The sequence below is a fragment of the Condylura cristata genome, unplaced genomic scaffold (assembly GCF_000260355.1).
Source record: "Condylura cristata isolate star-nosed mole 26May11 unplaced genomic scaffold, ConCri1.0 scaffold00033, whole genome shotgun sequence".
In the NCBI taxonomy this organism is placed as follows: Eukaryota; Metazoa; Chordata; class Mammalia; order Eulipotyphla; family Talpidae; genus Condylura; species Condylura cristata.
In genome coordinates, this window is record NW_004567134.1 from 599,480 (window position 1) to 614,402 (window position 14,923).

A 14,923-nucleotide genomic window follows, 5' to 3' on the forward strand; every position below is an offset into this window, starting at 1 on the left:
TATGTATATTTCAATAAAGCTGAGAAGGGATAATCATGCAGTCAAGGACCTCGGAAGAAGACAGAGAGCTATGAAACCAGATAGAATTTGGTTCAAATTCAAGGTAACTGTTGAGAACATTTGTGAACTTCTATCATTTCCTTCTATAAACTGTGTAGAATACTATTAGTCCCCATATTCTAGCAAGGATTAAATGGCATAATAACCATATTAACACTTAGCCTATTCACTAGCAAAGCAGGTACTCCATAAAATATTTTCCTTTCCTCCAAGTTCTCTAATCGTTTCACTGACACCTTTTAGAACAGATACAATGAGGGGAGTTGCAGAGGGTCATAGAACACATCAGTTATAAATGCGGGGAGAAAAGGTAGACCACCACAAGCCCAGGCACCCAACAGGATCCTCCATAGTAGAACAGTAAGCATCATTACAAATCATACCTATACTTTATAATTCAAACATTCGGATGCATCCAACAATTTTCCTTTAGGGTACAATGCAAAATAAAATGCAGAAAGAAATAAACACTGCTTAAAATTAGAGGCCAGGAAAACTCCCATCTCTTCTCATCCTATGCTCATATGGAAAGATACTGTGCAAAATTTCTGACCCTTTTTTTACTTGTCTACTCACTTTATACCAACAAAAGGGAGAAATGATAACTTGACTGGTGAGTTGGCAAGTAGGAATTCTGCAAGCATGGCTCATTGATTTCTTTCCTTCTCCTTGGGTGCTGTTGGTCAGTAGACAATATCTTTACTATGATCTTCTAGGTCTTCTAGAAAGACAAGCTCTTACCCATTTTCAGGGAAGCCCATACTTCGCTAGAACTTACTGTGACTGGTTGGATCTAATTATGGCATTCAGCATTAAAATATTCATTTTTCTCATAAGCCTAAACTGGCTTTTCCAATTACAGTATAACCCAGTAACTCAATTGATATTTTTTCATATATTAATGTACTTTGCTTTTTCAATGAGATGAAAATCTACATTGGAAAAAGTTAAGTTTTCAGATAACCCAACTCTCAATCCACAACAATGGAGACCAGAGAGAAGATATATTCCTTGACTTTGGATCAAAACATTAAATCCATAAATGAAAACTATTCACTATTAAATGTCTCAATAATGTATCATCAAAAATGAGTTATTTATTGAGATCAGCCTATTGATATATATACACACACATACATATGTATGCATGTATATATGTATGTATATATCTATATGCATACATATCTATATGTATGCATATATCTATATATGTATATATATGTATATATCTATATATAGGTGTATATAGATATAGATGTCTAAATATTTTGAGTAAAACTGCATGTGTATGAGTAAAACTGTATGCTAGAGATCCCAACTATCACACAAATGTAAGGTATATTTTTTTCATTGTTTTCTGATTTATTGTTATTTCACTTATTGTTGTTAAATGCAAGGAAAACAGGAATTTCTATTGAAATGAAGCCCCCACTGGACTTGAAAAGACAGATTGAAGACCTTGCAGAGGTGTACTGTAACACCCACCACATTATGAAAATCATTTGATAGGAGCTAATATAAATATTTAACTTCAGAGGACTCTAATTCAAAAAATGTGAAATGATTAACAAATAGGATTAAGAACAACCCTGGAAATTTCAATATTGGATTTTGAATCCCTGTATTCAGCATTTGGATCAGAAAAAAAGTCAAGCCAAGTTGACACAGTCAACAAAGCAGACATTCACAAATACTTTACAAACATATGAAAAACCAATGACTAGTATTTCTATTACAGACATTTTCAAAAATCTCAATCATGAGGTAAATAATGCTAGATGCTTTTTAGAGATGTTCTGTTGGCAATGAGTTCCATGAGTATGAGACAAATATTAATTTCATAAAATGAGATAGAGTAAGATTTCATTAAACGGCATCACACAAGTTACAGTTAATTAAAACATATTCCATAACAGTTATGTAGGGTACCTTGTCATATCTCTGTATCTGCCAGTACAAAAGGACAATGCAATTCATAGTAAAGGAAGAAAAATTTTACTGACTCAATTAAAATTTGTTTCATAAGAGAAAAAATCTTCTGATAAATGTACCACTAGGAAGATATAAAACCAGAGAACCCATAAAAAATATGAGGCAGGAAATTATAGTGGTGTATCCAACTCTTCTACTATTAAGAAAATGAAGAATATATATGACCAAACACAAACAAGTTAGCTTGCTAAAATGCCTGCCGTATTATGAATTACTAAATGTTTTACAACATTCCCTTATAATAATATATATTATAGTGTGTACTGCTTATTGTTTTAAAATCTCTGTCCATTCTTTGAGCTTTTTCAACAAAAGATCTGGACATTATTTTTTTGATATTAGACTCTCTATATTCTAATTTTCCCATGACTATTTAATGTATGACTTGAGCTTCTCCACCATCTCACATACTACTCAAGTTGTCACATACTACTCAAGTTGTACAAGAATTTCTTTCTCCTTTCTGCAGAAAAGTCTTTAAGAAACATCCTTGTTTGACTGGATCAAGACACCAAATGACCTATTTAATGTCATCTACTTAGGAATGGTAAAAGAAGATACTATTACTATTACTTAGACCACCAGAGTCTTACTGAGCCTGGCATCATGTATGCCTCTACATTCATAAGTAACATTCATAGACAACTTATAACATAAGGCTAACGGTTGAATCTATAATATAAAATACGTGTGTGTATACACACACAGAGATTTGAAGTCATAGAACTGATATTCATTGACATTTTACTTTGTAAATTTTGAGATTCAAGTTAAAAAAAAAAACTACTCATTTTGAAATTTTTTTCCCAAAGAAAACTACTAGTATGGTCCCTGAATTGTTAGAAAGAAAATTAATTTCTTCTTGTCCCAATCTGATACTGCATTATAAGTAATGGCTCTTTTTATATTATCCCCAAATTTGACCTAATATTTTTGTTATGTCAGATGTGCTTAACATCCTCTCAAACAGTTGGCCGCTTTTCTGATCAGTCAGTGTTGATTTAATTTACATATTCCACAGTGGGGTGAATCACCTTCAGTAATTGGAATGGCAGCCCTCATAGTAAACTTGACAAAGCTTTATCTAAATACACTGCAGGGCAGTGACTCCCCTACAGCCTTCTCATCTAAAAAGAGATGTTTTGTGTTTATTCATGTCTGAAATGGCCAAAGAAAATTAGAAATAATTAATGAGATGACCGGTAAAAATAGTGTCTGTTCAATTTATTGAGTACTCCTAGAACCTCTCAATTTATATCCAGAAAACCTCAATTTCTAAAGCTTTGCAGGCCTCCAGGGTTGCTTGAAGAAGACCGTAGGAAATGAAGAGCAAGGAGATTTGTCTGGATGACAAACATAAACTATTCATTGGCAATAATTGATTTCTGCTTATGTCCCATTCCCTCAGTTTGTAAATCACACTCTTCCTTTACTTTCACAAATCCTGCTATTTTATTAGTTTTATCTTGTGACAATTCAGACAAGTTGTCTTTTTAAATTATGGGTTTCCAAACTATGAGGCACAATCATATCTGGGCCTGTTGGGAATGGCAACATTATAAATTGTGATTAAAGGATGATATTGAGGCAGATGCCCTTGGGGAAGGAATACATGCATGCCACCCCAAATGCATTAATAGTAAGAGAGAATTACTTCCCACTTCCCTACTAGTGTCAAAAGAGCTAAAATAGTCATCATCCCAGACTCCCTTGCAGCTAAGCAGGAAATCAGATGAGTCAGTTTTGGGCATTGTAATATAAACGCAAGTTTCTAAGTTTTTAAGACATTCTGGAAAAGCTTTTAGAAGGACAGAATCAGCTATAATGATCCTGTTGACTTTCTCCTGTCCCTTTATTCTGGCTAAAATGTGGATGCAGCTGTCAGGGTTTTAGAAACTAGCAAGTCAGTGTATGGGAAAATGTGACCCCCAAAGAAAGACAAAACTGTCCTAATCTCTACTGTCAGCTTAAACAACTGCCTTCTACTAGCAATGTTCTTCTTATCAATGAGTAAAACAACTAAAAATGTTACATTACTCTTGGATAGGTTTCCTTGGATTTTTTCTTTAAATCTGATTGAAAAACCTTTAATTTTTGTGATGATTATAAATTAACATTCAGTTTGAAGAGTAGAGAACCTGTATATTCTTCACCAGGTCTTCCTCAATCACAACATCAAAATGAGGAAATTAAGACTAATCAAATTGTTTACCTTTATTTAGATTTCAGCAGTTTTACATGAATTACTTAGTGGAATATATGTGAGGAGGGCTGTTTATTTAATTTAATTCTATATGACTTTATGAAGGTGTAGAGTTGTGTGACCACCAGCACAGTGAAGATACAGAAAAGTTTCAATGAAATGTTATCCTTCTACAACCACATTTGTTTTCCCTTATAATCAGCCACTAGTCCCTGATAACCATAACTCATTTCTACAGGTTTAGCATCTTGAAAAAGTTATAAAAATTAAGTCAAACCATATGCAACATTTTGTATTTTTCTTTTTTTCACTCATTCTGGAGAACTATCCAGGCTTTTTTATTACTAGTTTGTCCATATTTATTGCTGATTAATATTCCATGGCATGGATGTGCCCCAACTAGTTCAACCATCTTTCATTTTCTATGTTTACGAGACATATTCTTTGAACAATGACTTTTTTCTTCAAAAAACATTGAGGTTGGCAAGAAGAATAATAGCCAATATCCTTCATCGTGTTTTATAGCAATCTTGGGAGATAGACAATGTTAAAAATTCAGAACAAAGAAGAAATTTTATTCAATCTTCATTCTCCAATACCTAGCAAAATATCTGTCACTTAGTAGTCAGTAAAAGATATTTTAATTGATATCTGTTACTACATGTTTTAAGAAAATTCAGTGATAACAAAAGCATACATTCTTTGAATTTATGGTAAATTCATTAATAGATGCATTTAATATGTAACATTTATTGACTAATTATCAAATATTGGCATTATAAGCTAAACATGCTAAAGTCTCTGTGTATGTTTAAGTTAATTCTCACCATAGTTCTATAACCTATCATTGATTCTTTGAAGCTATTTAAATAATTTAGCCAAATCACATAGCCAAGAAGTGCTAGAGATGGGATTTAAGGCTAAGCTTATCTCCCCTAAACCTATGCTCTTAAATACTCTGCATTACTAAAATATTCTAATTCTGTTCTCCTGAAAGAACCATATACTTGGATCCCTAAAAACCTTGTTTGGCTGAAAAGAAAATGTGCATAAGTTTTTACTCTGTGTTAATGACTATACATTATTAATCAATTAGTACTTGCTGTATGATTTATTATTTAATTATCTCTTTACAATTTTTTTCACATGTAAACAGAATAAGTTAGCTAAATAAAAGGATTTAGTTGGAGAGCTCTATACTATCTCCAGGGTGCTATGAGAACCTAGATTACTTGTAGTATTTTGCTTTCAAGCCCTGGAGTCATTAAAATGTGGTGCCACAACCTGCATAGTGGGATATTGATAAGGACAAGAATACAAAAGGCAATTCAGTAGATACTTAAATGGCAAAAAATATAGTACAAGCTGCACGCATCCTGCAGACTGCAAGTTTATATGATAATAAATAATAGTTATCACCAGGACAAAGGAAAAAATGTCATGAAATCCAATAGCTCAGTGAGAAATCTGCTAATACAGGTGGTCAAGCTTGTTCCATTTCATTGTCAAAGGGAGGCTATTTATTTGCTTCTGGGTAGTTAAATTACAGAGTCATTTACTGCTGAAAGCTTTCCAGTAGGCAGATGTGGATCTAAAACTCTGGGCTCTAAATTCAAAGTGTGTGAGAAGGGAGAATCAGAATTTATGCCATTGACAGCATAATGAAAATGGTAGAAATCTTGAAACAACTCCAGAAATAAAAATAACGTCCTTTAGACATTCCAAATAGAATGTCTTTACGATGTATATTGAACATGGTAGAAGGGACCAAATGCTGGCTACAATGAATTGTCTCTTATAAACTCTGTAAAATACTTTTCATTTTTTAGCCTCCCATCTAGGTAAGATAATTGATTGAGGTTAAAGTGTGCATATGTGTGTGCATGTGTAAGAAGACTAAGAGTGAAGAAGACTTGGAAGGATTCCTTGCATAGCAGAATGCTCAGAAATAGAGGTAAAAATATTCATAATGGGACCTCAGTAGAGATAAAATTACCGCCAACTTTCTTTGCCTGTTGTGCAAGATGGCAGTGGACTATACATATTTTGAGATCATTTGAAACACTGGAGATTATTCACACTGTTCTTATTATTTCTAAACTGCTGTAATCTAGTGATTTTCTGAATTAGGTAGTTTACCTGTGGAGTCAATCAAAGACATTCCAAGAACATTTTTATTTTTCTTAAGCATTTTTATAATCATTCTCTTGTCCATAAGCATTGTCTCTCATCCCAAATTCAAATGTTTAACTTTGTGCATTTAACGACTATATTGTATAATTTATTTCTTGAGCATCAGAAGTCAATACCTCAGCTGACATTGACTCTTAGCCAAGTAACCTTTAAGCCAAGACATGTGTGTCATTTCCTTATTAATTACAAATATTAACTTTGTCAATCTTAGTTCATGACCAAATACAAAGCTTCCAGGCACAATCCTGATGAGGAATACATTACACAACTAAAAAATTCAAATTCAAATTTATATTGCCTTGAAAAACAATTAATGTGTCATAAAGGACAATGAATGGCCCAAAGTAATCTATATGGAAAGTGACCCAAAACAAAAGGTTAGCAATTATGAGTGGTATCAGCTCACTGGAAGACACTAAGATGAAGAAAACAAAATATCTCACCTCTAGTTTTTAAACTTGAACTTGGACAGCATAGTCAAAGAATGCTAGCAATCAGAACAAAAAGCAAATGGCCAAAAATTTGATAACTTTGTTGTTTAATTGATCACCTCTTACAGCAATAACTACAGTAAGTGTACACAAAAACATGACCTGAATTCATAGACCAGAATTTCAATATCTGTTGGTTGTCCCACCTAACTATTGAGAATCATGACACAAATTCACAGTAATCAGAAAAAAATTACCTGTTTTCTCATGAAAATAACTAACCCTTCTCCCCCAAAGAAACTGACATTGCTACAATATGTGCATAGAATCTCTGGAAATTTTAATTACATATGTAGATTCTTATTACTACTACTGCAACTAGAAAACTATTGTAATTATTTATTTTTAATATAAATGTACATTAGATAACTTCAGACAGAAGATTCCATATTATTACATATATAGCAATTAGTAATTAAAATTATAAATACTTGTGTAAATACTTGTTTAGGTGAAACCTATTTCTAAAAGTCAGTGGGGCATTCTTCATAATGTAGATAAGATACACTTTAGCTAAACAAATTTTTCTGCAAAAATCAGACAACCTCATTACTCAATGATCAGCTTCTCCAAAATGAGAATGAGAAAGGTTTCAGCACACACTGTATCAAAGACAACTTGCTAAAATTGTAATACTCCAAAACAATTTACCAGTGAAAAGCCTAGATACACACCACACAGGCACATGTAAAATGCTTTCTCATGCAAAACAGAACACTTCGCAAGAGCCAACTTATCATGAATGAGATTGTCATAGCAAAAGAGCATAGAGATAAATATACACAAAGAAACAATGGCATAAACTGGCCAGGCTCTCTAGAGACAAATCTACTCCTTCTTATATTCCCTAAAATGCAAATAAAAGCCAAGTGGTTGTAAATTCTGATTCTGATTCAACTCACAGCAAAGGAGGAATACATGATCACCAAAGAAAAAAAAGTTTAAACACCATTCTTACCTTGGCCATCTGTGCCTGGACACCATTTGCCTTGAGAGATGCTACAGCTTTCTGTGCAGCTGCAGGACTGTCAAAATCTACAAAACCATAACCTGTGAAAATATAGAATCCCTTGTTAGTTCTCGTAAATAGCTGAGTCTCTATCATACATGGAGGGTGGGTTGGCGTTACACTTGCATTCATGACCCAGGTTGAAATCAATGGTGATGTCAGGAATTTTATTGATGAGATTTTACTGAGGTTTTGAAAATTAACTTTAGGAATGATTTTGTTATTTTGAGCAGTCTATGTTCCTCATTCCTGCAGCAAATCCATTGTTGTAGTAAAGGACTTGGTAAAATAATTTTTAATTGTTATATAATCAAAGTAGCATCAGTTTAACACACTATATACATCAACTGAAGTAATGAATTTTTATATCCAAGAAATAAACAAAAAAATAAGAACCTAAATCTATGTTCTTAACATGTGAGGAAAGATAATGCAATCTATTGAACCATACAGTATTAACTTTCATTTTCTAGAGATTACTTTCCAGATAGGATATGCAATCAGTCACTTACTTAATATTAATTTACTTACTCAATATTAATTTAATGAGGAAGGTAAAAGTTACCTTCCTCATACATCTGAAAAGGCAGGAACCTACAACTCTAAAACACACACACACACACACATATGTAAAACACACATGTGTGTTTATATATATATATATATATATATAAACCAAATACAACTGTAATAAAAAATAATGCAGTTATCAATTGTTTTACTAAGTTGTTTCTTCAGTGGATTTTCCAAAAGAAAGAGGAATATGGAATGCTGAAAACAATGAGAAAACTCTAAAAGTTAATTTTCAGGACCTCAGCAAAATCTCATCAATAAAAGTTGTGACAGAATTTACCTAAGGTAACCTCTCAACAGTGCCTGGCCCAGAAAAGGTCTTCAGCACATAAATGGGAAATGAACAAATAAATAAGGATTGTGGATGAGAGCCAGGGTTTCAACCTAGCTCTCGTTCATTTCTATACACATGCTTATTCCCTACAGAACAGCCTCTCCCTCCAGGATAACATCTTAATAAACTAGACACTTCAGTGATCTGAAATAACAGAGATTGAAATGATTGTCAAGATTCTTTTAAAAGTAAGAAACAAATTGCACACACAATAAAATAAATAAAAGTTAAAAAAGACCTCATGCATTCTACTTGCTACTGAGTAGAATTTGAAATGGGTGCAGTTAACTGGTTCTCTGATTGTGTACCAATGGCAGTGTGCACTTAGATGGTAAGATTAAAGAAATAGCTAGTAAAACAGAATCAATGAAGAGTGGTGTTTGCATGCCCATAAACTAGTTGATATTAGTCCAGAACGTAGCCTATAGATACATAACTGACAATAACAATGTCAGTTCCCAAGAGTTATTTCCAAACAAAAATGCTCAAGAATGAGTTTGAAGACAGTTTGGTTTGACACATGCACAAAACCTACCCTCTGTCCCCTAGCCCTGTTCTCATCTGCCAAGCAGGGATTTACTCTGTGCTTTCATACTTGCCTCACTTAGAGTTTGGAGGTGATCAGTGAAACAAACTGTGAATCTTGCACTGAGGTGCCCCCTGCCCCAATAAACAAAGAAGAGTATAAGGGAATTCAATTACTAAGTTGTTTCTTTTAATTAACTTTTTAATTTTCTCCCCTCGAATCCCTTCTTCTTTTTTTCCTGCCCAGCATGCTGTCCTAAAATGAACTTGTAACACAGCAGTATACCATAAAATGCTCTTGAAAAGCTGGGTAGAGAAGCTGTGAAGTTTGTCTTTCTAATCCAAAAGGAAACCTGCTCTGTAAGTACTGCTAAATCTTCTCTTTCCACAAAATTCAAACTCTGTAATAAGAGCATCAGTGCCCACTAAGACAAGTAAGGCAGGGTACAAAAAAAAAAAGGGGGGGGGATAGAAGAAAATAAAATCAGTCAAGAAGTAAAATTAGGGAAGAGGGGGAAAATAAGATAATATTTAGACATTTTCATCTATGTGCCAGCTCTGGTTGCTGATGGATGAATGGTCAAATTGTAATCTCATGTATGCTGACTTCTGTTCCCATTTGTGGTTGTCTACATAAAGAAACTGAGGCTTAGGTGAAGTAATACCATTAGCTGGAGTCACTTCATACTTAAATGGCAAATGTAGAATTCAAAGCAAAGTCTACTTATGTCCTCTACATATGAACCAAACAGTGAATTGTTTACAAATTCCATCTTATAAGCAATTTCTAGTAGTCTGTCTAGCAGGGAAAGAACTCAATTGTTGAAAATTCTTTGGAATTTAAAGTGATTACATACAACAACCTTATGAAAAAATTCAGTCAATTCATTCAATTAGTATATTTACTCATTAGTATTTAATTAGTCCATAATGGAGTGACTGAGTTCTCAGTAGAACTAAGTGAAGTTTGGTGAGACAAGTCCTTCCATCTAAAGCTTTGGTTAATCTTCCTTATCCATTCACATGCTTGTTCTCTCATTTAAAAAAAAGGAATTCTATGTCAGACACAGGTTAGACAGCAATGAAAACATATATAGTCCCAGCCCCTACCCTTAGTTAGCTTTCTGTTAAGCTGAGATGGAAAACAACTAACATTACAAATAAATCCATAATAACAAAATAACCTGCCTTCTTTAAAGGAAAATGAGAACCTATAATATTAGAACTATTCCTTATTCTTTATTGAAAGTTTTAGGGAACCAGTGGCATGTAATATGCTATAGCTCTTTAAAAAAATCACTCATAGCACTTGAGCTGATTTCTGTTTGAATTGGGGCCAGGGGAAGTGGCCGAAGGGATGAATCAGGGAGATAAGTTCGGGTCTATTATAACAATTCATAAAACAGCAGCTGGAAGTAAAATGGGGGGGGGTTCAAAGAGATGATTTGAATTACATTTTGGTGAATTAAGATTTGGTGATAGGTTGGGTAGGGTGGAAAGAAGAGAAAGACAAGGGTTACTACTGAGTTTTTCAGCATAAGCTACTACGCGGTCGAGGTGTGATTTATTGAAATGGAGAGAGTAGAGAAGGGAGGTTCCAGCAAGGGAGAAAGAAAATTAAAAAAAAAAAAAATCAGTTTGAGACATGTGAGTCAGAACTGCCGGTGTGACATCGAAGTAAAAATGTCAAGTGGCAGTTGGATATATGAGGCTGGTGCTCAGAATAGAAGATAAATTAAGAGGTCAACAGCATAAAGATGTTATTGACAGAAATGGAAACACACAAAAATGCCTGCTATAGGTAGAAACAAATATCCTGGGTTGAGAGCGTGAACAACTTAAGCATTGAAGTGTCAGATAGGAAAATGAGATCATAAAGAAGGATCAGAGAGGAAAAAGGAAATAAAGTAATGGCTCAATGCTAGATAAGAAAATATGCCAGGAAAGAGCGAGTTCAGCTATGTCAAATGCTACTGAGTGTGAGCCAGATGAGAGCTGGAAAATGCACAGTGTGACTAGGGACATGGCTGTCACTGTAATGGTTTTCCTTGGGCAGCTACCTAGGACCAAAGCCTGCCTGACTAAGTGACGTGTCAGAGGAAGGTGAAGGCACAGATAGAGTACTTCCTGGCCTCTGGCATTGTCTTGGCTGGGACAGAGAATTAAGAGACAGAGAGCTAAAGGGGGGATATGAGGTCAAATGAATTAGTTTTGCTCGTTTGGCTTAACATAGGCGATACTATGGTTTCTAACCTTAGCTCCATACAGGAGTCACTTTGGGAGCTAACAAAAATACCAATGCCCAGGACTCACCTCCAGGGAAATTAAATCAATGTTTTTTGGGAATGTGGCCCAAGTGTTTATACAAATACACATTTGTGTGTGTGTATCTATTTCCCTGATGATTTCAGTGTGAAACCATGTTAGATAACTATGGGATAGTCATTCAAAATATTCAACCTTTTTTTTTTTTTTTAATACATACTATGGGGTCATTCTTTGTGTTTCTGAACACTTATAGGAAAGGTCAGGAAGAAAGCAAGAGATATAGCTACAAGAGGGCAAAAGGGAATACCTTACTGAAAAATATTCTATGAAAACTGATGAATGAGGGGATGTGGAACATGTTTGAGATGTTGCCCTTTATCAAAAGGGAAACACTACCTTTAGCTCATTTTAACTGGAAGGAAGGAATAAAAGACCACTCTTGATTACCAGGTGCAATTTCTTTTCATTTCCCCAGTTACTGAGACTCTACCTAATCCACTGCCTGTGTTTAATAAATATTTGTCCAAGTTAATTGAAAGCATGTTTAAAAGATGCTCATTTACTTCACAGACGACAATGGGGACTAACTGATAAAAATGCCTATTAATACATTTTCACTCTAAAGAACAATATAAATGCCAGCCGGTCATGTTCTGGCCCCGGATGTCCCGGCTCCCGGCTCCACTCCAGCGTGGCGGAGTTCCGGCTTCCTCCACCCCCACATGCTACACAGGATATTACCAAATCATGAGTCTGATCTCCAGGGCTGAACTCCAACCCAAACAAAGGAAATTTTTGTGAGGGCTTGAGAGATCACTGCTTTCTCTGAACGGGAGAGGCTACGGATGAACTTTCCAGAAGAAAGTACTTCTAAAGAGCCACTTAGCTCTTTAGGAGCATGATACAAAATAGCTCCCTAACTGAAGATCCCATTCTAACAGAGCGGCTCAGACCTGGTGAAACAACGCTGTAAATAACGAATAAGCCACCTGTACTCTTTCACCGAGTTATGGATTTTTCATGCACACACACTTTCGTGGATTAAATGAAAATTCAGGGGTAAAGATGTCTCAAGCAACACTCTCATGCTAGAAATAGACTGCCCATGCTTGAGTTTTATGTGACGACAGCATGTACTGCATTGCAATCATAAGAAAATTCATTGAAATACGAAGCTGCCCTTATAGGATAATGATGCATTTACCAAGAATGAAACAACTCCAATTTAGTTCCCATTTGCTTCTTAATGACAAATGATCGAGTCAAGGAAGAGAAACCTCTGTAGCTACATCTGGTAGAGGCAGAGTAGGGAGATTAGTTCAGCTCCAGCTAATAATGCTTTATGGTAACCACTAAAGCCCTCGCTAAAACATTGCTGAATGGGAATTATCGGGAACCCCTGACCAAGTGGCTGCGATCCCGCGGCTCTCACTCCCTCAATTGCATAATGAAGCTTGGCAGCAGGTTCAAATGAATCAAAACTGAATGTCACTGTTTTCTTCACACACTCCTGTCCTTGTTTCTCCTCCTTGTCTGGAGGAGAAGGCCAGCAAGCAGTCCTGCAATTAGCGGGAAGCGGGGCAGGGAGGAGGAAACCACTCCACGTTAATTAGGTCATTCGCCAAAGGTACTCACTCCATTGGCAGATAGAATCAATGCTTTCCTGAAATTCTTTAAACGTTTCATGTTGTTTAAAGTTCTTTACTATCGCACTAGAGGCCTGCTGACTTTATGGGGAAAAGAAATGTGTACACATACATACAGGTAAATTCTTAGAAATTATAGCTGCACTCCACAAAGGATGGGCTTGCCCCACAGTCTGCTTTGTGCTAACCGTTAGGTGTTTGTGAGCAGTTTCCCCATGATCTTGGCCATTCCACTAGACCACCTGAAGTGACCATACATTTGAATATTTTTACAAATCTTTGATCAGTTTTAGCTGTTTATGTCATACTTCTGTGTCGCTACTGGCCCCTAAAATTCTCTGTTTAAACCGACTGGTTGTAGCCCAATCTGGGGCCTGTGCTCTGTATGTGTGTGAAACTTCTGTTTCGGATTTGTGGTGCCAAGGAGTCAGCTGAGGGAAACTTGCTCTCCAAGTATAAATGCACACTAAATTTCACATTTGCTCGGCTCTTCCTCTTAGGAATGATTGTCATAAAAGTCCACTGGAAACCCAGATGGCTGCATGTAACACCCAACTTCTTTCAAAGACAAATCCAGCTGTGAGTCAAATGTGAATTTTTAAAGCAGAGTAAGTGAACACTTTGTCTAGGAATTATTCATTCAGTTGAAGATTATTCACATTTAACAGTGGCAGATGTTTAAGAATTGCCCTCCAATAATTTCTCTTCTTTCTGTTTAGCTTTAACTAAGTCTGGAGTGTGTGTGGGGGTGGGGGGGGGAGTGATTGTCTGGGCTCAGTACAGGAGCTGAATGACCAGGAGGGACTGTGGTTAGGAGAGACAGAGGCCCGCAGGAAGTGCAGAGGCATTTGTAGGACCCCTGAGAGTTGGGTGCAACATGGGGCCTCTGGATAGCTCCTGGATTTCACTTGCACCCCCAGACTAGGGAGGAATTGCTGGACATATTATTTGGCTTGCTAGCTTTCTACATTACATAATAATAATAAAAAAAATAGTTGAAGGCCAGCACTGACAAATCCTTCACTATTTGTTATGTCTATACACAAAAACAGCAGTCATTAATTCAGTGTCTCCTGCATCCATGTCCTCTGGGTGATTATTCTAGAGAAGGCTACCACAGAAGAAACAAAAACATAGTCACATGGCGTAGATTTGTGAAAAAAAAAAAATATATAAGCAAAAAATAAATTCTGCTATCATGACAAAGCCAGAGACAAGAGTGCGCATTTTAAGAAAAAAAAATTCAAACCCATTAAAATCTAAAAACACCTATGCTTTAAAACATCTCTAGAAAGCACGACGACATGCTTTTATACAGAAAAGGACATCTTTGGTGTTTTCACACAATGAATCACAGAGGCAAATAAGATGACTGGCTGTTTATTTACAGTAAACAGATTGCTTCACTGTATTCTGAGGGCTGAGCTCAATTACCTGAACATTCAGATATTTTTAGAGTCATAAATATTAATGGGAGAAATACATTTTTAGAACAGGATTTATAATGAGGGGCACTTTGAAACCCTGGTATGAATTATTATTGTGTTAAATTATTATTATTACTAAACATCTACTATATGTAAGAAAAAGAAGGTTCCAGAAACTACAGGAAAAACTAAAACTTTCTAA

The 14,923-nt window shown here is 35.4% G+C and overlaps 1 protein-coding gene across 8 annotated transcripts in view; it reads right to left on the bottom strand.

Moving 5' to 3' along the window:
• The window catches only part of RBMS3 (RNA binding motif, single stranded interacting protein 3), a 900,805-nt gene that overhangs the window by 355,834 nt on the left and 530,048 nt on the right, over positions 1 to 14,923 (bottom strand). For all 8 annotated transcript variants that reach the window (XM_012732119.1, XM_004692264.2, XM_012732120.1 and 5 more), the window contains one exon: positions 7,898 to 7,989. In XM_012732119.1, the coding sequence (XP_012587573.1) occupies positions 7,898 to 7,989 (92 nt within the window). The remainder of the gene's footprint in view (positions 1 to 7,897; positions 7,990 to 14,923) is intronic.